Source organism: Artibeus jamaicensis, unplaced genomic scaffold, assembly GCF_021234435.1.
Source record: "Artibeus jamaicensis isolate MK-2021 breed Jamaican fruit bat unplaced genomic scaffold, CSHL_Jam_final contig_1015, whole genome shotgun sequence".
NCBI classification, from domain to species: Eukaryota; Metazoa; Chordata; class Mammalia; order Chiroptera; family Phyllostomidae; genus Artibeus; species Artibeus jamaicensis.
This window is the reverse complement of record NW_026521194.1, coordinates 18,859,419-18,885,504: the sequence shown is the minus strand read 5'-3', so window position 1 is coordinate 18,885,504 and position 26,086 is coordinate 18,859,419. Positions and strand designations below refer to the sequence as shown.

The 26,086-nt window shown below is 39.2% G+C and overlaps 1 protein-coding gene across 3 annotated transcripts in view; it reads left to right on the top strand.

The window, feature by feature from the left end:
* PARD3B (par-3 family cell polarity regulator beta) overlaps positions 1 to 26,086 on the top strand; it is a 977,832-nt gene that overhangs the window by 487,486 nt on the left and 464,260 nt on the right. For all 3 annotated transcript variants that reach the window (XM_037166016.2, XM_037166014.2, XM_037166017.2), the window contains exon 5: positions 20,860 to 20,948. In XM_037166016.2, the coding sequence (XP_037021911.2) occupies positions 20,860 to 20,948 (89 nt within the window). The remainder of the gene's footprint in view (positions 1 to 20,859; positions 20,949 to 26,086) is intronic.

Here is a 26,086-nt window from a genome sequence, read left to right as displayed (position 1 = left end):
GAAGAGGAACAGCCATGAGTGGAAACCTTATTTGAACAAATAATAGAGGAGAATTTCCCCATTCTGGCAAAGGCAATAGACTTCCAGGAAATCCAGGAAGCTCAGAGAGTCCTAAAGAAGTTGGACCCAAGAAGGAACACACCAAGGCACATCATCATTACATTAGCCAAGATTAAAATGAAAGAGAGAATCCTAGAAGCAGCAAGAAATAAGGGGACAGTCACCTACAAAGCAGTTCCCATCAGACTATCAGTGGATTTCTCAAAGAGAGACCTTACAGGCAAGAAGGGGCTGGAAAGAACTATTCCAAGTCATGAAAACCAAAGACCTACATCCAAGATTGCTCTATCCAGCAAAGCTTTTATTTAGAATGGAAGGACAGATAAAGTGCTTCTCAGATAAGATCACATTCAAGGAGTTTATCATCACCAAGCCCTTATTATATGAAATGTTAAAGGGACTTATCTAAGAAAAAGAAGTTAAAAAATATGAACAGTGAAAGGACAGCAAACTCACAATTATCAACAACCACACCTAAAACAAAAGCAAACTAAGAGGACAGCTAGATCAGGAGCAGAACCATAGAAATGAAGATCACATGGAGGGTTAGCAACAGGGGAGTGGGAGAAGGAGAAGGTGGGAGAAGGTACAGAGAATAAGTAGCATAGATGATAGGTAGAAAATAGATGGGGGGGGCAAGAATAGTATGGGAAATATAGAATCTAAAGAACTTGAGACACTTGGTCATAAACTAAAGGGGGGGTATGGTGGGGGTGGGGTGTGCAGGGTGGAGGGGAATGAAGGGGAGAAATAGAACAACTGTAATGGCATAATCAGTAAAATGTATTTTAAGTAAATAAATAAATAAAATAAATAAATATGCACAGAAGTAGATTGGTAGAATGAACCCCCCCTGCACCTGTCAACTAGTTTCCATAATCAGCAATGTGTTGTCATCTTGTTTAATCTATTCTCCCTGTTTTAAATTTTATTTTAATATGAAAAGTGACTTCCTGATATCATGCCATTTTTATATGATATTTCAGTAAGCATCATAACAGCTTGGAAATCTTAAACATATCTAGCAAAATTCAGAAATAGTTATTTAAATATCACTTGATACCCTGTCCATATTGAAACTCATTCAGATATCTCCAAAACAGTATTTAGAAGTCAAATTTGTTTGCAGTAGGATCTAAATCATGCTCACGCATTGCATCTGTTTGTCATGACCTTAGGATTCTGATTATTTAACTATCCTTCATCTTATTTTTTAAGTTCTTTGAATTTTGGAAAGAAACGGGTCTTTTCTTACTGTACAGAATCCTATACTCTGGAATTAGCAGATTGCGGATTTTGTGGTATCATTTAAGTTGTTTTATCTTTCCCTGCATTTTTTAAACAGTTAAATATAGAGGCTAGATGAGATTCAGGATCAGTTCTTTTGGCAAAAAATATTTCACAGGTGGTGCAGTGAACTTACTGCTTTTTGGAATCACATCGTGGGGTCCACCCTTTCCATGTGCGTGGCATTCAGGCGACAGTGCCCTGCCCTCTCCTTTCTATTCTGACGTCCTCCATCGCCTTTTTATTTGGTGTTTTTACCATCTGTTACAAAGCTTTCTTTTATAATATAAGTATTCAAGTTTTTAAGTGCTGATATAAAAAATTTAAAAGACATATAGTTATATGCATTTCTACATTTTCATTGTCATTTGCTCTTTGATAGCTGAGTTATTCATATGACTGCCTTTAATTTTTTTCCTAATGTGTGGCTGTGGGTTCTTTTAGTTTTCCTTTTGTTAATGATTTTAACTTATTAATTGCACTGTGATTAGAGAACAAGGTGTTTATTTATAGTCTATTTAGGGATTACACAGGTTGTTTTATGTCAGAATATATGGTCAGATTTTTTTCCTTTAGATGTTGCTCTTCTTGTATGTTCTTTATATGGTACTTGTTTGCCAGATGCTAGTTCATGTTCATTTAAACATTATACCAAACTTTCCGATGGTGATATTTGAACACCCTTTGTCCTGTGGTCTGTGATAGCTATCAGTTACTGAGAAAAGTGTGTGGAAATCTTCCATTATAATGGCAGATTTGTCATTCTCTCTCAGTAACTGGAATCATCTTTTGTAAAGCTCGTAGCTTTAAAGATGGTCAGAATGGTTTATTGCAAAAGAGAATGTGGAGTGCTGACAAACAATGAAAGATCAAGTTTAATACCTTCTATGTCTTGTGGCAATGGGCTAGCACAGAACATGTAGCTTTATTAGTAACTGCAGATTATCATCACTCAGTACAGATTCTGGCCCCTCAAGTGAAGAAGAGCTGGTCTTATTAATTATGGCATGTCTAACCTTAATTATTTTGCTATTTTAGTAAGGACTTCCACTAGTCCTACTGGTTTTTGTTCTGGGGTGATGGTAAACATTACGCAAACAGTATACTCTACAAAACAAGTATCAAAGTACAGGTCTTTTGAAAGCCACATAGTGCAGACATATTTACATGACAAGAGCTCATGTGAGTGAGCTCTCTTGTGGCCTCTTTGTTTTCCAGGAAAATACACAAGGAGTATGAGAGACAGGGATGAGGCACATGGTTTATGAGGAAGCAATCTCAGAGGCCTCTTTCGTTTCCTCAGAGACCAAGACATCCATTTGCACCTAGTTACGCCTGTTTGTGTCGCCCCTACATCAGTCCCAGTCCAGTTTGGAAAACTTTAGTTACTGTGACCATACTTTATTATTAAATATTTTTGTCATGTTTTAAAAGTAATGAATCCCTTGCTGCTCTACCTGTTGCGCTGCACTGGAGGGGATCTTGGGGAGCACTTCTAATGTGTGGGGAGAGAAAGCACGCTCCATTCGGAAGACAGCCTGCTGCAATGGTGACACAGAAGCGAAGGCGTCAGAGCAGCCCGTCACTCCACCACCAACATTCAAAGCCCTGGGCGAATAACCCACAAGTGTCGGAGTGACTCGTCTATGGATCCAGCCCCCAGAAAGACTAAGGGATTAATTAAATTGTGTGATTTGGGGGCTATAGCAATTCCAAACAAGATGCCAAGACCACTAAGCCATCCCTTCCAGCACATTGTAAAGCATGAAGTTGTAAATATAGCAGATAATTGAAATTTAGATTTTAGATACGGGCATTGTTAGCAGCCCGCCTCTCGCTTTCATTGCTCAGAGCCTTAGAAGTATATCTAACAGTTCATATTAATGCGATGCCTGTCAAAATTAATTAAGCCTTTTTATTTACTTGTATTCCTCATGCTTTTTAAAACTCTTCTTTTGATGAGAAGAGTATAAATAATAAAAACAAAGGAAAAGTGTCTGATCTTAAAAGTGCATCTAAACTGAAGATGAAAAATGTTCTATAGGTTGGGAAATAGGTTTGTGCTCTTCTTTTAAGTTTCAGCTTAAAAACAACAACACCACCTACTTGTTCCTCTGTTAATTAAAACTGTCATTCTTCTTTGTTCTATAATTATAAAATATACTTCCCATAATTTAATTGCTTTATTTTTTTGTTATGCTAACCAATTTATAGTGATTCTTAGGCCAAAATCAGGGCGAGACTGGGCTTTTTATAATCCTGACCACTCCTTAGCCATATGGCTGATGACTTTTTAAAAAAGTAAATTTTCTCCTCTTTTCATTGCTGTCTTAAGTATTATAGGGGAAATGGTCATCTTTCAGCAGGTTCTCTATACTTCTTTTTTAAAGCATCTTTTCATAATGAGATTATTTGAGTAATGAAAGAGCTACAGTTAAGAATTGTTGCTGTGCTATAGCTTCACCCAAAAGTAGGCAGAGGAAGTTTCTGAAAGGTGGCAGTTGGAATGGGGCATCAACCAGGAAAGCATGTTCGCATTTCATCCTTGTTAACATTAGGTGTTTCAGACGACAAGATGATATCACCAATGAGAGCATCATACAAAACAAGCAAGCAAGCAAACAAAAAACCTCTACCAGGTTTAAAGTGATGCTGATCATAATAGCTATTCCATCAAAATAGCTATTCAGGGTAGGAACAAGCAGAATGGATACAGTATCATTCCTCATGAATATTGTGTGCTGACTAGAACCCATACAGAAGAAATTCTTTTTAAAAAAATATTCTTAAAGCTTGGTTTCAAGTGTGGCAGTGGATTTGTAGGGGATGATAAGTTTAGGCCAACTGCTCCAGTCCAGAGCAATTACATACTGAGAGCTATTTTCGTGCAGAGCTATCCAGATGAATGGGATTCTACAGAACAGTCAAATAAATGGCATCAGGCTCCGAAGAGTTTGCAACTGCAAGCTAAAGTTTTTGTGTTGAGACTTTAATTCTAGAATTTACCAGTGTCTGTGAAAGGGGTCAGAACAGACCTCCCAAAGATGTGCCATTTTGGCATGTGAACAGTTCTGAGCTGAAGGCAATGAGACCTTGTGGGCTCAAGAGAAACATTTAGCCTTGGCTGGTGTAGCTCAGTGGATTGAGCACGGGCCTGTGAAGTAAAGGGTCGCCAGTTCGATTCCCAGTCAGGGCACATGCCTGGGTTGTAGGCCAGGTTCCCAGTAGGGGACGTATGAGAGGCAACCACACATTGAAGTTTCTCTCCCACTCTTTCTCCTTCCTTCCCCATCTCTCTAAAAATAAATAAATAAAATAGTTTTTTTTTTAAGAGAAACATTTACCTCTCCCTTAAAGAATTTAAATTAAGAGCCTTGCCCATAATAAGAGTTATCACCAGAAATATTTTAGTGACCTATCTATAGGGCAGGTCAAACTTTTAACTACTGAACATCTGCTTTTCTTATCATCCTGAGCGTGACCTTCCTCCTCTCTGAAGCCCCAAGGTGCCCTACATCATCCTTAGTGCTGAATGTCATAGGTACCACCTTACTTTCTGTCTCTGAACCTCTGGTGTGTGTATGTGGGGTCTCTGGTTCTCTCATGTTTTTGAGGTTCCCATATATATGTATGTAATTAAATTCACTTATTTACTCTTGGTAATTTGTCATATATGAGTTTGATTGTTAGACAGCTGGAAAAACCTAAAAGGGTACAGGAAAGTCTTTTCCTCCCCACACCAGTAACAGACCCACACACTGAGACACGGTCCTTAGCACCAGTGGAACCTGGGAGTCACGTTAGAAACATATTCAGTGATGCATTTGACAATCATACAGAGCCAATTTTTTTAGAGGGAAAGATTGAAATTTGACAGAGTTTATACTTAAGAAATCAATTATTTCAAGACAAGACACCTAGATACATGGGCACACTGAGGACTGAATTATTCAGGTAGATAGGAATAAAATAAGCAGATTGGTATGTTGCTTTGTAAGGTAATAGGGTGGAATGTGATAAGCTGGATTGGGGAGTGAATTGCTTTGAAAAATAATTGGAGAAAGAGCCTGTGAACCCAACCAATTTTGCTCTGTTTCAACTCATTTGGATCATAACCATAAGGATGCAGGGAAAGAGAACTAAGTTAATTAAAAATCGACCCTCAATTTTCACTTTTTTTTAGGCCAAATCCTGGGAATAGAGTGAGGCAAATTCAGATCACTGACTTTTACTCTTCCTTTTGTAGTCCTTCAACTCCTTTTGTAGTCCTTCAACTTCTTTGTATTGTGAGGGAGAAAAAATTGTGTTACTTCTATCCTTCTGGATTCAATGTCTGGGACCCAAGAATCAAACTGATAAAATACATATTAATACAACAAAAAAATAGTTTTAGTTATGTACAAACACATGCACACTGGGAGTTTACAAAGTAAAATGTGGCTTTAGGAGGTGGCCAAATTATTGGAGGTTATATGCCATTTTAAGGCAAGCAAAGGAAAAAGGACTTGGGGACCCTGAGCTTTAGCGAGCAAGTTATGGGAAGGTAAGGGGAGGACATGTTATGGTAAATAAGGGTTGTCTCTTTATGTGGATAAGAGTCTTTCAGGTTTTATAAAGACATCTTTATAAAATAAAATTTTCTTTACAAAAGAGGAAATCTTTATTTCTAGACATTTGGGATGAGGTAAAGAGTAGTTTCTGTGTCTTTTGGTTCTCAATTGCTTTTAGCTCTATTGGGGGCTATAGACAATTTAGGGACTATTGAACAAGAATATGAGACTATTACTACTCACAGATATAAATAACATTTGAAATTTCATGTACACTGCTAACACGGTGAACATGCAGAGTACATGGTAATTTGTAATTTTGCCACAGCATGATATGAATCACTCACACTGGAAAGTCTGTGTGCAGGAGTGGGACTTAGCTTGTCAGGGAGGCTTCAGAAATGATCACAGCACCCGTGACCTTTTGTCTATACTGCATCTTTGTCTGTACGGAGATTCCCACCTTCTCAGCGGTTCTCAGGAAAGTTGATAGGAAGTGTGGTTAGTGGGACACCATCCTCATACTCACTTAGGCTTTTTATCTGCAGCAGCTACCACCTGCTCTGTTCAGTTAGTCTTCCATGTAGCAATCACTGTTTAAAGCTCTGTCTATGAAAACATTTATTATCATTTCTGTATTACAAATTTCTTCTGATTCTGTCAAAGACCTGAACTTGGATTAGCAGCTAGACATCAGGTTGTAACCTTGAGATCATAGTCAAGATTGGGAAGATTGAAAAGCCCTAAAAATTTATGCAGAATTCTGTGTGTGTGCATATGTATATCTTTATCAGGAGAGGAAATATTACATCATTTGTTTTGCAGATGAGACAAGGATCCCCCTGACAAACAAGTTAAAAACACTGTTGTACGTGGAGAATGGTTCATTTCTGTTAGTCTGTTTGTATATGCCTGCTGTCACACTTTGAAAGGAGTTGAGTTCGAAGAAATAATAACAGTATAGTTGGGATCTGACTGGTGCTCAGATGAGCTAAATTACAGAGCATACGAAAGGGGAACAGTGGAAAAGCCAGTCACTGGCATCTTCTCTCTGGCCAGTTTCCCCCTCCCTGCCCAGAATGAGCTCATTAAGGTGCACAGTGTGTATGTGAGTGCATAGGCGTGCATGCTTTTATTTATTTTTCTGTACGTCTCCAGTGCTTAGCATGGTGCCTGGCACAAAAGGGGATCCTCAGTAAATGTGAATTGAGTGAGTCCTGTTTCACTTGTGGGTTGCTAGCCCTGAGCCATCAAGAACATCTTGTGGATGAGCAATGAGGACTTAGCCTGGAATCTCTCCCTTGGTATATCTTTGATTTCCCTTTTGATTACAGTTTCTGAAATAGAAAGAAGGTACTGAGTGAAGTTAAGGTGTTAGAGCCGTGGAAGTGGAAGCCACAGGATGATAGTGGAAGATAAGGCATGGAAGAAGAAAGAGAAATAAATTACAATCATGGGACCAGAGGGAATGGTGGAGACCAAGTTGGCGACCGACAGTGAAGGCAATGAGAAGGATGCGCCGGTCCTAAAGGAGGAAGCAGGGGATCTCAGTGTGGAAGCAGGTCCAGGGTGGGGCTTGGCGGCGCACAGAGAATGAGCGTGCCCTACTTCAGAGGGCTGCTGTGCAAGTAGTGTCCCTGGGGAAGGTCAGCCTCCATTTAAGTCAAGGGAGAAGAGGGAGTACTTGGAGAAATTCTTGAGCTGATGAAAGAGTTTCAGGGCCTTCGTGAAAATAACAGGGGAGAAGCGTTTGGAGGCCTTTGGGAACTGATAGCCATTGAATGGTAAGGAGGTGCCCAATGGGAGAAAAGAACTGGCCCAAGAGTTTTCTTCACCTTGACTGTGTTTGGATCTAAAGAGATGGGATAGCTGGAAGAAGAGAAGAATGTTGTACAAAAGGTTCAAAATAGCTTGACTGCAGTGAGGGGTGGGGGCGGGTGGGGGGAGGGACTTGCTCTCAGTCCTGCCTCAGGTGGGATGTCCCCTCTGTGATCAGTAACCTCCGGTCCAAAGGTTCAAGATCTGCAGGTTTCGCATGGCCAGATTCCCTTCCCAGCTGGCAAGAGCCAGCAAATTCAAGCTTCCAGCCACTGTGGAACTTAGACGGTTTTAAATATTGGTTTAGATACAGTTTATAAATAATGGAAGTCATTTTAAATTACATTATTATAAATAAAATATAAAAGCATATATGAAGAAACATAACCAGGCAGGTATAAATAGGTGCAGTCTCTTTTACTTCAATTATTTCAATCCATAAATAAAGATTAGCTTTCAATTCTACTTTAAATTCTCTTGCCAGAGATGCCTCTGGCCATGGTTCCAGCTAGCTTGCAGCTTTGAATGCAAAGACAGTGTCATATTCATCTTTGAATTTCCCCCACGGAGTCCAGCATAATAATCTGCAAGCTGTAGAGGGTTCGTAAATGTTCGGGTATTATTTTCTTCTGTTGAAAGTTAGCCTAAAAGCTTCTAAGGGGAAGGATTTCTAGGGAAAGGATTTCCTTATAAAGTAAACACCCCCGAAGTGGAATATTTATCATTTTCCAGGCCTGTGCTAGGTGATAGGTATACAAGAATCGAGAAGACACTCTCCGTGAAACAGAACCACTCTGGGCTCCGTTCCTCTGGGTTCCGTTGCCTGCCGCCAAAAAACTGTGACCCCCAAAGCCAGAGTCTTATGAAAAGGCAAGGAACTATTTATTCAAAAATTATACAGGTTTAGAGTAATGGCAGAATTCTGCCATTAAATCACATTCCCTTTAGAAGCTAAAAAACACCCACAAACACAGAGTCCTGCCTCCCCTTGCCAAACCAGGCCAGTCAGGGGTACTGTCTCTTAGGAAAAGAAACCGAAGTCTGTAGTTTAGCTGGTCAGATTCCCGTCTGTATTCCAGTTTCTTCCAGTCTTCTGTGCTTGGCTTTCCTCTTGCTCCAAATCCAAAACCACAAGGCATTTCCTCATGGCGGGCCAGCAGGGGTCCTTCTGCATCCTTTCAAACCGTGTGGCCAAGATAGCGCGGCTGCCCTGTGCCTAAGTTAAACCCCAGGGTGGATCTTCCTCTGTGGATAGGATAACCCCATCCAACTCCTCCCACATTGGGTTACACCTGCTCTTCCCCGTATCTCCTGCCCTCCTTGGCTGCCATTGTTGGTCTGGCCAGGCATGGCCCTGTGACATAGGAGCCACCTTCAAGGTGCTGGTGCAGGGAGTGGGGAGACCGCCTCATGGGTTAGAGTCATGGGTTAGAGTCACTCGCACCTCCCTGGCACAGAGCACACAGCCATTGGCATTACTAAAACACTGGCCAATTTCTTTCGATATGTGAAGTAATTCTCAAAGACCCTGCTCTGCTTCCGCAGCCAGATTAGTGAGGGCCTTCCCATTATTGGACCTCTAGCTCAGCACCCCGTTACCTCCCCATGTTAAGGATATCAAACCAAGCAAGGGAGAAGACCTGTAAAGGAATCATTGCCTACCCTGAGATGAATGTCACTGGAGAGTTCTTGCATGGCAGATGGGGGGCCCTGAGGAGCAACACCAAGTCTGTGCAGAGTGCTCACCGAGAAAGAGCCCAGACTGTTAGAGGATGGGTGGATGCTTGCCAGACAAGCGGAAGTGGTCTAGGTAGCTGGTGTGTCCAGATATTTGTTGAGCATCTAGTCTATACCAGGCATTCTTCTAGATTTTGGGGATATATCAGTGAGCCCTCACAGAGCTTATATGTTAGCTGTTGACAGTTAACTGAAGTGACCTTTTTAATAGGGCAATGCTGTCCCAAACCTCTGAAGCACTGTGAACACTTTTAAGTAAAGGGCATTTGTATTTGAATAGCAAGGCAGTGGTTTCCTAGAGTGATTACAGTACATTCTGATTTGGTGATAGCTCCTTTTGCAGAATTTCTTCCAGCTTGCTGTGGTGTCTCTATGTCCAAAAGCAAAAGCAAAAACAAACCTTTTGCTGACTGCTACCTGTGACTACAGCTGTTGTCAGCAGTTCAGACTTCTGCACCATTTTGAAGCTCTTTCCATGTGCTATTAAAATCCAAAATGCAGCCAGCTCTGGATCACCCACTTCTTTTTTCCATACAGTGCTTTTCCTCCTCTGCTGCTCTTTGTTCTTCATATATGTCATAGCTAGGATTGCTTCAAGTGCATCTTAGGCTGTCTGCAAAAAATTCTTCCCCAAATTGCTTATTTTCAGTAGACCTTATAACATAAGCGAGTAAGGTAGTTTTTGCAACCAGAGGCTTCCAATAAAGGTGTCAGAAAGTGAAGTGCAAGAAAGACAAAGTGAATAGCCAAGTGATTGTGTGAGAAGCTATATGAAGGTCATAGAAGAGAAATAAGTGCACTTGGCCACGCAAGCTGGATGAGAAGATAGTGCAATGCCTATCTGCATAAGCAATAAAAAGCCTTTTTTAAAAAGTCCTTGAACATGCCTCATTCATGAATGAAGATGGGTTGTAAACTTGGTTCTCCTGATGATGACGGAGGATTTTCCAACATAGAATTTTGGCTTCCTATTTTTGAAAATTTCTCTTTGAAACATGCAAATAGGCTAAGCCTACACATAAGTCCCTATGCCTTTTCCCTTCCGGAAACAGCCACAGACTTGGTCCATTGACGCAAAAGCGTCTACAGCAGCGTTTCCTAGTGAAGATTTTCCTCCCATGTGCCTGTGCCAGCACAAGTGAAATGCTCATGCAAATTAAGGTATTCCCCAAATAATGAATTTTTTTCAATGTTTGCACTCTTCCTGTCAAAACCCAGAATCTGTAGCTTTACTTAAAAGCGTGTGGCACACTCAGCAGAGTCAAACCTGACTCAAATACATTTCAGCCAGCCAAAGGAAAGTGGTTCAGCTAGGAATGTTCTGTAATTGCTGAGTTATCCTGGCGTCCTTGAGTCTTTATGTGTTTACCAGCATTAAGTGGTGGTTTGGAGTTATACATGAGGCCCTGGTGCCATCAAACCACCCATTTTGACAAACCTGTATTCTAAATATTTGAGAAGATGAGGAAGTTTAAACAGAGATTAAAGGAAAAGCAGATGTTTGCAATAGCTTTGATCGTATGCTGTATGATGGACGCACGATCTGAAGCAGACCTGGTGGGAGCATGCGTTCTGTTGCCCTGCATCTTCATCCCTTGGGTAACACGCAGCATTGTTGTGGTGAACTGAAGTGCTGGCCCAAGTCATTTGTGTTGCAGCATTTAATGATACAGAGAGCCAGGGAAATTAGCTGTAACTGGCTGGAGAAAATAATCCAGTTGCAAATCAAAGTAGTCATTGTAGACCTGTTTGTGTCAGTCTTGTATTTGAAAAAATGCAGTTGTTTGCCACTGTTATGTTTAGCATCTTCTAAAAATGTTGTTTGAGCATGAGGAAGAAACAGTGGACCTCGATGTAGGGGTTGCACACTGTCCTCGTTGAACTTCTGAACCCGCACAGTTGTGAGGGTTTTAACGCAGCTCTTCATTAAACCTAATCTGAGTGGGAAGCGGCACACCTGTTGGTGTCGTCAGTCTTCTGCTGGAAAGACCAACAGCGCAGGTGAACTGCTGACCACGGTGTCAGTAGTGGTTTTCTTTTTATTTTGTTTTAGTGTTTTTAATTTTTTTAATGTTTTCCATTATAGTTTATGTTCAGTGTTATTTTGTATTACTTTCAGATGTACAGTGTAGTAGTTAGACAAGCACATACTTGACACGTGCTCCCCCGGATACTTCCGGTGCCCAAATAGCACCGTCACAGTTAAGTCGTCACGGGGATGTGAAGCACAGCATAGGGAACAGACTGGCTTTCCCTTTTGATATCTACGTGACATTGGTCACTGTGTCTAGTCCTCTCCTCACAAACTGAACCAAATTTGCCCCTTCTTCCCCACCTTCTTTAAAACCCACAGCTATGTTTCCATTATCTAGTATCAGGTTTAGTTAAGGCCACTTTATACACTTCTACAGGAAACAAACCAACAAAACACACACATACAAGCACCAGAAAAACCTCAACCAATAAAATGTGTAAAAGGTATGCATTTTTTAAAATTTATTTTTAAAATTTGTCTTCTCAAATCTCAGCCAGAATACTGGGAAATCTTAACAATGAACTATAACTATGCTAATTATTAACAATAAGGAAAGGAGATATCCAAGAAAACATCATGGGAAGATACAAAGAAAGTGAATGAGGTGTGGAGGGAAGGCTTTAGTTTTATTGCACGTGCCATGGACTTGTTCCTCAAACGTTATTTAGAATCAGTATGTTGAGAAAGTATAAAATTGTGTGTCTCTGTGAGAGCTTGCTTCTCAAAGGAAGCTTTCCAAGAAAACATTTGTTCAGATTTACCTGTTGAAGAATTTTATTATTTCTTTAGTAAGGGCTCACCTGCCTGACTCTGTAGTGTCCCTTCACTGAGTTCTGGGATACGTTACACCTGGGAAGGAAACAGAACTCTTCTTGGCCTGTTTGACAGATGGTGCAGGTGAGGCCAGGACATTAAGTGTATGGTCACCAGGCAAAGCAGTGAGAGAAATAATGGAAACCCTGTCTCCTTTGTCTTAGACCAGAGCTTAATTTTACTACTATACCTTGGTCTTTCTCCTTTCAAATTTATTTTTATTAAATCCATTAAAACCACTCAGCATCTCTTGGACACAGATGTGGCCAACTCATGTGAGTGTGTTGAGAGTCAGTGGTATTTCTTTATTTAAATTTTTTTTTATTTATTGATTCTAGAGAGAGGGAAAGGAAAGAAGAAGGAGAAGGAGAGAAACATCGATGTGAGAGAAACATTGATCGTTTGCCTCTTGCACGGCCACCCTGACTGGCAACTGAAACTACAACCCAGGCATGTGCCCTGACCAAGAATAAACCCCAGGACCTTTTGGTTTATGGGATGATGCCAGGGCAAGGGTCAGTGGTATTTCACCTGTGTGGCACGTTATTCCAAACTGCATGAGGTCTGTGAGACAGTCAACTGGAAGATCGTTGACCTTCAGTGTATTTTACAAAGCCCAGAACTGTTGAAACTCAGTGCAGTTTTACCCCACACGCCTTGAGGTGCCTTACCCCATGGCTCAGCACCGAGAGTGTGTGTAGGTCCGCACACTCACCCCACAGCCAAGGATCCCAGCAACCCATTGGTGTTGCTGTTTTTAACTGCTTTCAAGATTAGCCAGAGAGCAGTTAATAGATTATTTATAATGTAATTGTGTTCCCAAAACAAAACTTTTTACTTAAAAATGCTATTATTAGAGCTGTATCTCTAGAATAATGAAACACTTGATAGTTTTTTATGTAAATCATTTATTTTAATGTTTCATGATATTATATTATTTTCTTACCCCATTCGTCTAAAATTAGTAGCTAGGAGAAATTACAAGGTAAATATACTTAACATGTTTACATGCAAACCTAAGTCTTAAGAGATACGAGTCCTAAGTAATCTTCGTTCTTTCTTTGACCCTTAGATTCACCTGGGACAAGATACTAATCTTTTTGTACTTCAATATGTCCACGTAGAAAATTCAAATATGAATGCCAAAATATTGTTTAGGATCGTTATGGATATGCTTCTAGTTACATGTGAAATGTTTTGAAATCTTTGAAAGAAAGGTCAACTACATTCAAGACATTATTAGAGTTTTGTTAGCATTGTTGAAAGTTAAAGGACCCATAAATGAAGAAGTTCCACATTTATTAACTCTCTGACCGTTTACCCTGGTTCACAGAAAGAACACTGACTTGAGTACCAAGGGCCCTGGATTATGGCGCTGTCGTTATCACAATAGCACAAAGGGAGCAGTTGCTCTCTTCTGGGCCTGCGTTTCCTTCGCTCTGACACTAGCTGACTAGGCCAACTCATCAGCACAGTCTGTCTGGGGATTTATTTACATTGTTCAGGGGTTTTGAGGATGTGCACTAGTTGCTTTAAGGCAGCATTTTTCAAAGCATTGTTCCTTGACTGACAGCATCACCAACCTGTTAGAAATGCAGCTGACAGGCCTCACCCTGAACCTGCTCCATCAGAACATCCAATGGGCCCAGCGATGTGATGTCGCAGGACTCCAGGTGACTCTGACTCACACTCAAGTGTGTGCAGCTCTGGTACAAGTACTGAATAAAAGAAATAAAGCGCAGTTCTTATTCTTAAGAGACTTGTGATTTAGCACTTTTCAAATCTCTAGTTGTCTAGCCAATTTTTAGAAATATGACTATATAATCTAATATGCATTATATAATCACATTATGTTATATTAAATTATTTTATTATATAATTTACATTCCATTATTTTATTATCTATAATTACTTATTTTGATATATATAAAATAAATTATGGCCATGTTAAATTACTAGGACCAAAACATTTGGGGTAGTATCTGTGACGCTGAGAGACTTTTCCATGAAATACATTGACCAAGGCATGACGAATACTTGTTGGATCACGCTTGAACTACTTAACTACTTAACTACCACAATGCATGCTCATTTCATATGTGTGCTTATGATATGCCCCTTGTTTTTACTTTAGCACAGATATTCTTGTTCTAAAAATTAAAACAAGTATTCTAAAAGTATGCATAAAATGTTCATTTTAAAATTAAAATTTACATTATGTTTATGTATGAATGCCAGGCGTGTGCATGTGGCATTCGAATCCTCTCTGTGCAATTTTTCTATTACGTTCACTGTAAAATTCACGTGCAATTTTTTAAAAACATGCAATTGACATGTTAGAATGAAAATCTTGTTTTAAAATGCACCTGAGCTTTTGAAACATAACTCAGTTGCAGTTAAAATTTTGTGGGCAAGTCATTTCAACTATGGGTGAAATGCGTTGACGGGAAAGCAGTCACAGCTGTGTATTCTCGCCTAGTTTACGTCAAAGGGACATCTATTTTAGTTCTCACATGAGAGATGAAAATCTGAGCTGTAAAAGCTGTTTATAATATTGTTTTATAGCTGTGGTCAGCTAGGGTAAAGCAATGAGAATTTGGGTAGTGTTTTCTTCCCAAAAGTCTCATCGAACGTGCTAAGTTTACATGGAGATGTAGAAGTGAAGGGTGCTGCATAGTGAACACACTCTCCTGTATGAAGTCAGCGGCCTGTACTGACTGTGACTATGAAACGATAGCCCGGTGCCAGCATCTCCATCACCCTGGAGAGGGGCAGCCCCGCCTGGTGCGTGGCCCCTTCCATGCTGCCTGTGAGCGCGGGCGGCGGTTAGCACTCCTGCTCACTAAATGTAAACACCTTCACTTTCCAGCTGCTGCTAATTGGTTTGGGAATATTTATGTAAGTGTTGATTTTAAAGTTAAAAATAGTGCGGGGATGTTTAAATCGAACTCATTCTGCCTGTCAGAAATGCTCCCGTGATCCTAAAGGCGTTGCTAAAAAAGTTCACTTTTTAAAAGTTGGAGTAATTAAACTTGTCTCTTGTGAGAACCATATATGATATGTTCCCCATTTTGATAAAATAAGTAAAGAACAAGCTTCTTAAAGATCTCACCTGGTTGCCAAGTCATGACCTTCTGCTGAACTTTATCAGAGGGCAAAGGATTGTGACGTGGCCAGAGGAAAGGACAAAATATGTTTTGAAGTAGCTTTGTGCCCTCATATTCTATGCAACTGATCAAATCCCTCTATTTTAAGTTAACATTAAAAATAAGAATTGTAATCATTTCATTAATGAGTTAACTATGGAGCCTCCCAAACCACTGTGTTTTCCAGAGGCACATTGGAGGGTTTGACATCACGTATTAGTCCTCGGGTCTAATGCTGAAGATTGATGGTGGCCGCTTAGTACCAGCTGTTTACACCTCTAGTCCTTCAGAATGATATTTTTCCCTTTCACTTCCAAACTTAAGTCCTGGTTTTACAGATTTTTTTCTCAAAGTCACTTAAATACTGTATGAAAAATATAATTTTTAAAGAAAATATAATTTTTATTTTTAGATATCTCTTGCTTTGTGACTATTCCCCCATGTAACTAATTTATTGAGGGGAAATTCTAAATGCTCTTAAATTATCATTTCTCAATTATTTTTAATATTTAGAAAAAGTTATCTTGTGAACTCTGTTGATAAACAAACGGTCCTGGCCTATAACTCTTAAAGTACTGCATTACTGCTGTGTTGTTGAAGTAGATTTGGAATTGACTTTGTGTCCTTCTAGAGCACCCTAAGCATTTGTCTGCCTGCCCCATCTCTTGGGAATGTCAAAGAACTCTGTTACTGCAATATATAGACGTGATTTGGGCAAATGACAAACACTGCCCATTAGTTGAGATGATAACCTACAGTTACTGCCCTTTTCGTTAGCTGTGGCAAGGCAAAGGGTTTTTTGTTTTGTTTTACTTTATTTTATTGATTATGCCATTACAGTTGTTCTATTCCCCCCCTTCATTCTGATGCTACTTTCAAATTAGTTCGACTCTTCTCTCAGACATACAAGTTTGTGTTGTGTGTGTTCTTTTTTAAATCTAGTTATTGATGTGATTGCTCTAAAACGACAGTCAGTTCAGAATTACCCTTGAGCAGATCATTACATGGCAATTGGCCCAATATTGCTTTCACACTCTAATTGACATTTCCATATAATTGGAGCATTAAGTGTGTTGTTGACATAAATAGAATCTTTACTTACCATCTAACTAGAACTAGAAGAACAGTCTTTTTAACCTTGAAGAATGTTGATCTGATCCAGAAAGTATGCTATTTTCTCGCATCATCTCGGGGTCAACATGGCAGTTCCATGAGGAGTAGGGATCAGGAGGCAAAACTAGATAGTTAAAAGTCTATAGCAAAAATGCCAATTTTTTCTTTGTCATCCTGGAGATAAAGAGCCTCTGCATAATTACAAAGCCAAAAATACTGATTTCAAGTAACAACCACTACTAACTGTTCACAGATTAGGAGACTTTATATTGTTAAAAAGGTAAAACTGTAAATTGATTGATTGAATGCTATGCTTATCAAAAAATCCAATGGCTTTTTCTGCAGAAACTGATGTCCTGATTCTAAAACTCATGTGGAAATGCAAGGGACCCAGAATAACCAAAACAAACTTGAAAAGGAACAAATTGGAGAAAAACTTCCTGCTTTCAAAACTTAGTACAGAGCTGCGATAATCCAGACTGCGTAGTACTGGCGTGAGACTCACATAAGATCAATGAAATAGAACTGTGGGTCCAGAAATACACCCTTACGTTTTGGCTGATTGAATTTTGATATAGGTGTCAAGACAATTCAGTTGGGGGAAAAAGAGTCTTTTAAACAAACAGTGTGGGCACAACTAAATATTCACATGCCAGTTATGAAGTCAGACCCTTACTTCATACCATATATAACAGTTAACTCAAAGTAGTAATTAACCTAAAAGTAACAGGCAATACTATAACACTCTTAAGAGAAAATAAAGGAGTAAATCTCTGTGACCTTGTGGCAGGCAGTGTTTCTTGGACACAACGCCAAAAACATAAGCAACAAAAAAAGAAAAGTTGGATTTCATTAAAATTAAAAAAAGTTTTATGTACTTCAAAAGGTATATCAAGAAGGTGAAAACATGGAGCAGACCAAAAGTCTGCTCCAGAGGGGGGGGGGTGAAACAGTGGGAAAAAGGGGAGAGGACTAGACAAAGAACGTGTATGAGTGACCCATGGGCATGGGCAACAGTGTGGGAACTGACTGTGGGAGCGGGGGTTGAGATGGGTGGAGGAGGGCAAAGGGAAAAAATTGGGAGAACTGGCATTTGTAAAACAATGTAATGAACTCTTACAACTCAATAATAAAAATTCATGTAATTAGACATGTCTCAAAAGAAGATATACAAATGTTTAATAATCATATGAAAGGATGCTCACCGTCATTAGTCATCCCCCAAATGCAAATCACTTCACATCCAAAAAGATGGTGAAGAACAAATTTTTAAGGAAAATAAGTTCTGGCAAAGATACAGAGAAATTGGAATCTTCATACACTGCCTATGGGAATATAAAATTGTGCATACACTTTGGAAGTAGTATAGCAGTTCCTAAAAATACTAAACCTAGACGTATCATATGATACAATAGTTTCACTCTTAGGTATATACCCAAAAGAATTGAAAATATACACCTATGCAAGAACTTCTTCCTGTTAACATTATTTCATAATTATTTCAAATGTCCATAGTGACATTATTCATAATCAGCAAAAGTGCAAATAGACGCCCATAAAGTTGAGTGGGTCAACAAAATGTGATATATCCATAAAAAAGTCCAGCCATTGTTGATACAATGAGAAAGATTTTGATGTACCCTGGCAGCCAAAGAGAATGGACTGGAATGTGTGTGTGAACCATGTCGACTTCACTGTACTAGACAGTGGGGACAGTAGGTGCAGTTGAGTGCTGTGTGTCTGTCCCATTCAAAATGACAATAGATCTGCATCAAATTTTGCATTAAGCTTGGACATTCCTCCATGGAAACTATTCAGATGATTCAGAAGGCCACACAGCTATGGGCAACTAGCTGGTGATTGGCAGCTTCATCACAACACACCAGCTCATGCATCGCATCTTATACAGAGTGTTTTGGTGAAACATCAAATCACCCAGATGACTCAGCCCCCCTACAGCCAAGATTCCATGCCCTGCAACTTCTGGCTTTTCTCAAAACTAAAATCACCTTTGAAAGGGAAGAGATTTCAGTCCGTCAATGAGATTCCAGAAAGTATAATGCAGCCACTGATGGCATTTGGGAGAACTGTGTGAAGTCCCAAGGTGCCTGCTTAGATGAGGACTGTGGTGTCATTGTCCTATGTGCAATGCTTCTTGTATCTTGTATCTTCTTCAGTAGAGGTCTCTATTTTGCATGGTGCATGGCTGGATACTTCCTGGACAGACCTCGTATCTATACAATGAAATATCATTTGACTATAAAATTGAAGGAAATACTGATACATGCTGCAGCATGGAATGAGACTTGAGAGCATTACACAATACTATGAGATAGAAACTGCATATCTTACGATCCTGTTTATGTGAAATGTTTGTTAAGAGACAAAAAGCAGATTGATTGCTGGGGGCACTGGGGGGCCAGGGAGCATGGGAAGTGATAACTAATATGTAAGGGGTTTCTTTTGGGGGCTTTGAAATTATTCTAAAATCAGTGGTGATAATTGCAACACTGTGAAAAAGCTAAACATGACTGCACTGTACTCTTTAGAAGGAAGAATTTAATGTTTTGTGGATTATATCTTAATAAAGTTTTTACAAGAAAAAAAAAGAGTCAGTCCTAAAACTGCAGCCCAGCCCTCAGGGCACTGCGCCGAGGTCCTGCTGGCAGCTGACTACCACCTCAGGGGAACTTCCACCCCGAACCTCCCAGACAGGCTGCTTCTCCATCTGACTCTCGGAAAATGAGTGATAATGTTTATTTTTTAACCCATTAAATTTGGGGGTGATTTATTAAACAGCCATTGAAAACTGACTCGCTCCCACCCGGCTCATTTGTCCATTAATGTTCTTAAATGACTACCGTGTTCCGTGTTTAACACACAGTGGACTATGGACGGACATGCCTTCCTGGGGCGCTGCCCTGTGTGAAACAGACGGCTGAGAAAGTTCATGATTTTGACATCAAATTGTCTGACATGTGCGATAGTCACAAATGCAGTGTTTTGTTAAATTGTCTTCCTAAGTACTTTTTCACCTGCCCAGCCCTGTGTCCTTTCTATGTAAAGCTGTGTCTAGCTGTTCATAAAAACACAAATGTTTGGAAGTGTTCAAAGACAGTCATCTTTTAAGATTTGGTGACTTTCTTTATCTGTAGAGAGGAGAAAACAAATTTTAAAAATCTAGAGCAAGTTCTTCATAAAACTACCAATCCCTACAGGAAATGTTGCTTCTTAGTCTAAAAGTGAAGTACATTTCTATTTTTGCTCCATTGACTATGACGAACTGCTTAAGTTGTGGCTCTGTGTCTTCTTATTCCAGGGTATTAACCTAATCCTGTTATGGTCAACTCTTAATTCATATATTGACTTTTTGTTGTTGAAATGGTACCTTCAGATCCATGAGAGCTCTGTTTACAGGTGCTGATTGCAAATAATGGGTCATTGGCCATGTGGTTTGTTGTTTCGTTGAAACCCAAGTCCATGACTGACACATTTATTTGTGACTCTGCTTCTGAACGGTAGTGTATCTGCAGAATTACTTCACCGAAGTACCGTTCCGTAGCCTACTGGAGCCCTGATGTCTTACACAAATGGAAATCTGTATCAGGTGTGCTTTCTAGAGCCCAGTCTCCCCTCATATGACATCCAACTCAAATTTACCACTGTCCTAGAGTAAAGCGCCTCTCTGGCACTCTTACCTCTCTGTAGGGGAAGAGTGTTTACCATTTAAGAAATCAAATGGTTAATTTTGCTTTCTGTGTGATGAAGATCATCCTCAGAATCAAAGGCTCATAACAGACGAAGAACTCCAGATTTCTTCTTGTGCAACATTCCTATTACACTTTGGACAGAAGTGCCCTTGCCAGGCAGCATTTTCCCATGGATTTGCTTTCCTGTATTTCAGTGTCACTAAAGGAGGGGAATACAAGCAAGTATGGTACTTTAAAGCCAGTACATCAATGGCACCTTCCTTTCAGTACCTTTTTATTTTGCTGATTGAAAACCTTGAGTCCCAAAAACTTATGGTTGAGTAGCAGGTACCTAAATGATATATTCCAAAGCTCTTAACATATTGCCTTGTGTAAATGGCCCATTTGAGTATTTCAGAACCCAAACGGGAGAGAGAACAAAATTGAAAGCACTGAAAAGATTAACACCTGTTTCCAGTCTTCAGAGAAATTGGAGCATATTGTATATATCCAGAGTAAAACCATTTACTCTTTCATGTTGAGACATTTCATTCAAATTTTCAATTCTACATGCATAGCATCCACATGCTTATGGGTTTGTTTCTCTACAGGATTCCACACAAAACTTAGAAGATGGGGAAGTTATGAATGGTGTACAGACAGAACTACTGATATCACCGAAAACTAAGGATGCACTGAGGTACTCTCTTCATATGAATGGAATATTTCCCTTCAATTCAATGTTTGTTTCTTTCATAGTTTATAGGTGTTTTTATTTTATAGGGATGATCAAGATAATTAGAGTAGTGGCATGAAACCTGTCCCAATTCTAAAATTAACTTAATTACTCTTTACTCTCATATTCTCTATGTAAGAACTTTATGACAAGCATATACACAAATGAGCCTCAATCCTTTCAACAATTCTGTAACCTGAATTTTTTAACCACTTTTCTCTTCTCTTTGAACAATAGTGTAAAGTGCATTTTGGTTGAGTGTTTTACCTTGTCGTTGGCTCTTTGAATATTGCTTTGCATTATCTTTTAACAATTTTGCAATATTTTATTTGATGTGTATAAAACGAACCCAGCCTATCAGCCAAGTTTTTTTCAAAGATTTTATTTTTTATTTTTAGAGAGAGGGAAAGGGAGGGAGAAAGAGAGGAAGAGAAACACCAATGAGTGGTTGCCTCTTGTGTGCCCGTAATTGGGGACCTGGCCCAAAACCTAGGCATGTGCCCTGACTGGGAATCAAACTGGCTGCTCTCTGGCTGACACTCACTCCACTGAGCCACACCAGCCAGGGACATGTTTTTAATGTAAGTAATTTATTATACAAAGCCCATTGCTCTCATCTGGACTAGTACTTCTTTTTTCTGCACTAGTTTTCCAGTTCTGCCCCAGCTGCTACCTGGGTTCAATTCCCAGCCCATCTGCTAACTGGTTCGAATCACTTAGGCAATTTACTCATCTCTCTTCTGGTCTGTAAAACAGAAATAATATTAAATTCTTTAGAGGATTGGTATGAAGATTAAATGAGTTAATACATGTGAAGAACTTTGAATAGTGCTTGGGTCAGAATAAGCCCTGCGAGCATTTGCTACTACTACATCATCATTATCATTATCTATATTATTATCATTATCATTCCAAGTTGCTTTACATTTCATGCAGTGAAAGCTATTCCATATTTAATATTGTTGGCTTCATCACTAGAAGGTGATGCTTCTGATGGTCACTCACTTACTCATTTAATCAGCATATTCCTTTAATTCAATACAGTTACTAATAGATGGCAAGCATTTTACATGGTATTAGCTTTAAAAAAATATATGTGACCATCTCTTATTACACTTTTTTACTGTGTGGATTTTCCTGAAGTTTATATTTTATAGCCATATGACATAGTTACTCTTTATGTAGATTTTTTTGATCAATGAGTTACACAATAATAAAAATTTGGTGCAGAAAATCTCCAGAGACCTATCTTTTCAGAAGCTAGACAAGATTGATTCTGAATGGCCCTGGCCAAGTAGCTCACTTGGTTAGAACTTTGGCTGGCAATGCCAAGGTCACAGGTTTGATCTCCAGTCAAGTTGATGTTTCTCTCTCTCTCTCTCCTTTTCTTTCTCTCCCTAAAAATTGATTTAAAAAAAAGATTGTTTTTTGGGGGGTAGGCATAATGAATATAACCCTCTTATTCCATTTGACTTTAATTTTTTTAATGTTAACTTTGTGAAGTTTGTTAACATCTTGGCTAAGTGTTATGTAGATTGTTGTCAAGAATGAACAATTATTCAGTTTATGGCTGCATAATCAAATTAGCTAAGGTTTTGCTAGGTATGAGGAATTAAGAGAAATGGAGTATAGGAATTTTTAAAATAATATTATCTAATTAAAATATATGTGTAATCAAATTACCAAAACAGCCTCTCACATGTGTTTCATCATCACTTTTATCAGGATAAGGAATTGCAAAGTTCAGAGCACTTAAGTACCCCTAGAGACCCAGTCTGCATCCACCACTCTTGTGTCCAAATCTCTTGACTCTAGTGTTATCTGTTTGATGCACTTTCCTGGTGTTTTGCTTCATGCTACACAACTGGTGCTAGGAAACCTCATGTGGTCAGCACCAGCATGGGAGAAATCAGCTGAAGTCAGTTTGAGGCCAAGTTCAGAAAGCAGAGTGTGTGCAAAGTCTTGGAGCACTTGGAGACTCTTGGGTGAGAAGAATCTTAACAGCGTGGAAGAAACGGCTAGCAGGAAAAGACTTGGAAATTATATTCCTAGGAGGGGACATTGTTTCTAGCTGGTACGGGGTGATGATGAAATAATTGAAGAGACATTATGAAGCCATTTGCAGCTGAGTTACCTGGTCACATTCTCCAAGGGCAAGGAGGGTCTGATGTTCCACAGAGGTTGGCCCAAGCATAGGGCTTTGGGCTTACTTCCTTGCAGGTGGCATAGAAGCCAGGTAAATCATCTGCAGAATTCATCTCTAAATGTCTTGAACTCATTCTTGTATTTTAATTCCCATAGTCATTTTTTCAGTCTTCCTTGCCAGTCAGCTAGACTTTTATAATAACCTCCTAACTCTTCTCTTTAGCATCAGTATCTCCTTATTCTAACTGACCACACAATTCACTATTGGATAAACTGTGAGCTATTATTTGAGAAGCAGTACTAATTGTATTCTGGGCATTAGAACATGTACTCATGTCAAACGTATAAATACTATATCACTTCCATTTTATAGATAAACTTATGCATTTGTGAAACCACAGCACTTACCAAACCATACTTAGTGTCAAAACCTTTGGCTTAGTTAAATCCTGAGTTTGAACACTACCTATGTAACTTATGGGCTAATTATTTAACCTTAAAAAATGTTTTAATATGGAAAATGGGTATCATGATCATATAGAGTATCATGAAGTTTAAATGAGACACATTATTGGCAATTACTCTTAGTATAATGCTAAGTGAAAGGCTGAAAAAACATGAATTGCAATTGCATGCTACAGTTTATTGTAACTATTTGTCATTTGTTCAAACAAGACTACAGACCCAAGACTAAAATTTCTGACACCTAATACAAGTCTTGGAATAGAACAGCATCATATTTGTTGACTGGATGACCAAATGGATAGAATACATTGCCCCATAAATCATAAACATAACTATTAACTGATTACCCATTATTAACACAAGCATCTATATTGAAAGGAAACTAACACTTAGAGGGTAGTCTCCAAATAGTCTTATAATATCTGTCTCCAGTAAATCACTAGTCAATTAATTTTGATCTTAAAAAGACAATGAAGCAAGAGGTTTCCAGGGGTTAATTTTTCTTGTTTATCAAATTACACTTTAGCTTCTCTTTTAAATAGCAAGTGATGGCTGCCAGAGACCTTCACCTCCTCCTTAATTTCTATCTCATTCCTGATTTACCTCAATCTTGACACTTCCCCAAATCTGCCTACCCCAGACTTGCCTCTTTTTCCAGGCTTAAAACTTCACGTTCCATCCCATTCTCTCCTTTGCCTCTGATATCCATTCACTTAGCACATTTCTGGCCAAGTCCATCTCAAAGTATTGCAAACTTTCTCCATGTTTTAATGCTGTATTCCTATGATCATTGTTCCAGTCTTATTGCCTATCAGATAGATTATTGCAGTAAATTACTAATTCCTGTCTCTAGTACCAATCTCTCCCTTGTCTTCCCATTTTCTGATTGATCACACATACCACTGCCAGGTATGTATTTCCAAACCACAGCATTTATCATGCTGCTCCATAGTCCTAAATCCTTTACTGACTCCATTTTCTCCAATATTAAGTGGAATTTTTCAGCATAGAATTTGACACATCACTCTGAGATTTGATCTCAAACTAATGGTTCAACTTTATCTCCCACCCACCACAATCAATCAGTCTCTCTTCCTCTCTCCCTTCTCTCCTCTCTTTCCCTCACTCTCTCCATCTGTCCCTCCCTTCCTCCCCGCTGACCCCCCAATCATGAACCCACACCATCCTGGTTTGCAACCTCGGTGCAGACTGCTTTTCTTTGTGCACGACCTCTGCCACCTTTCTTACCTCTTTTGATCAAAGATCCATTGCCCTTCTCAGTCCCATCTCACATGCATTCTGCTTCTGAAGACCTTCCTGATTCCAGCTTCCTTTCTGGTCATGTCCTCTGTTGCTCTGAATCTCATCAGAAGGTGCCTCTGCTTTGAAATACACGTCAGACTGATTTAAAACAACTGCTCTGGAATGCAATAAATTCCAGTTAGATTCCTTACTCTACCTTATATAAACAGTGTGATGTTGGACAAATTACTTAACTCCTCAGGGCATCAGTTTACTTATCTGTAAAATGGAACTGATGTAAGTGCTTGGATACATTTACTATGAGTACCTGGTGTAATACCCAGAATGCATTTAACACAGAGCCTCCCAATAATAGCTTTCTTTCACTGAAAATGTACTACTATTACTATTACTTCTGTTTTATTGCTTTGTATTATTTTTTATTACCTGTCTTAACCTACCTCCTAGATTATAAACTCCTCAGCCCCTTCTTTTTTTTTTCTTGCAGAACTTCCCCATTAGAATTACTCAATTAATACTTGTTGAGTTCAGGTGAATTAAGTGAATCCTACCACCATCAACAAAAAATTTTTTGTTGCATTTTTACTCAGTATATTCGCATTTTACCATCAGGTCAACCTCAGTGCCATATGCAAACTCTTCTCGGATGTTTAGCTTTGCGGTTCATTGCTCACACCCTTGTGTATGACAGATCTGTGCATCGGTCCCTAAAGACCACTGACCGCGCCTTCTGTCCATTTGCTCCAGCCCTTTGTCCTCTCTCCCACTGCCTGCAGTCTGTTTGTGAAGAAACGTTCCTCAGTCCTACAGTATTTAAACATGTTTTTTTAAGTCTTACTGAGGAAATCAATTGAGGAAAAATTGCAAAGCTTGAAATAAGTTATTCCCTTTTAATCCATAAGCTCATTTGTTAAAGTTCTAATAACCATACTAATAGCTGGTAGTTCTTGAACCCCTTGTATATACCAGATGCTGACATGCAATGTGTATTTGTTAGCTTCTCTATTTTTTTCTTTAAAACCAACAACTCTCTTAGGGATTAATCATAATTTTCTCCTTGTATAAGTAAGGAAACAGATGCTTTTGGTCTTAGTTGAAATGATTTACTCAGATACCTGATGCTACGTCACTGCTAGGATATACTTCCTGTTGAATTTCATAAGTGAGTCATGATTTCCTTTGGGAACAAAGTGTCTCCCCTCCCTACCCTCAGTCCTGTCTCCTCCCTA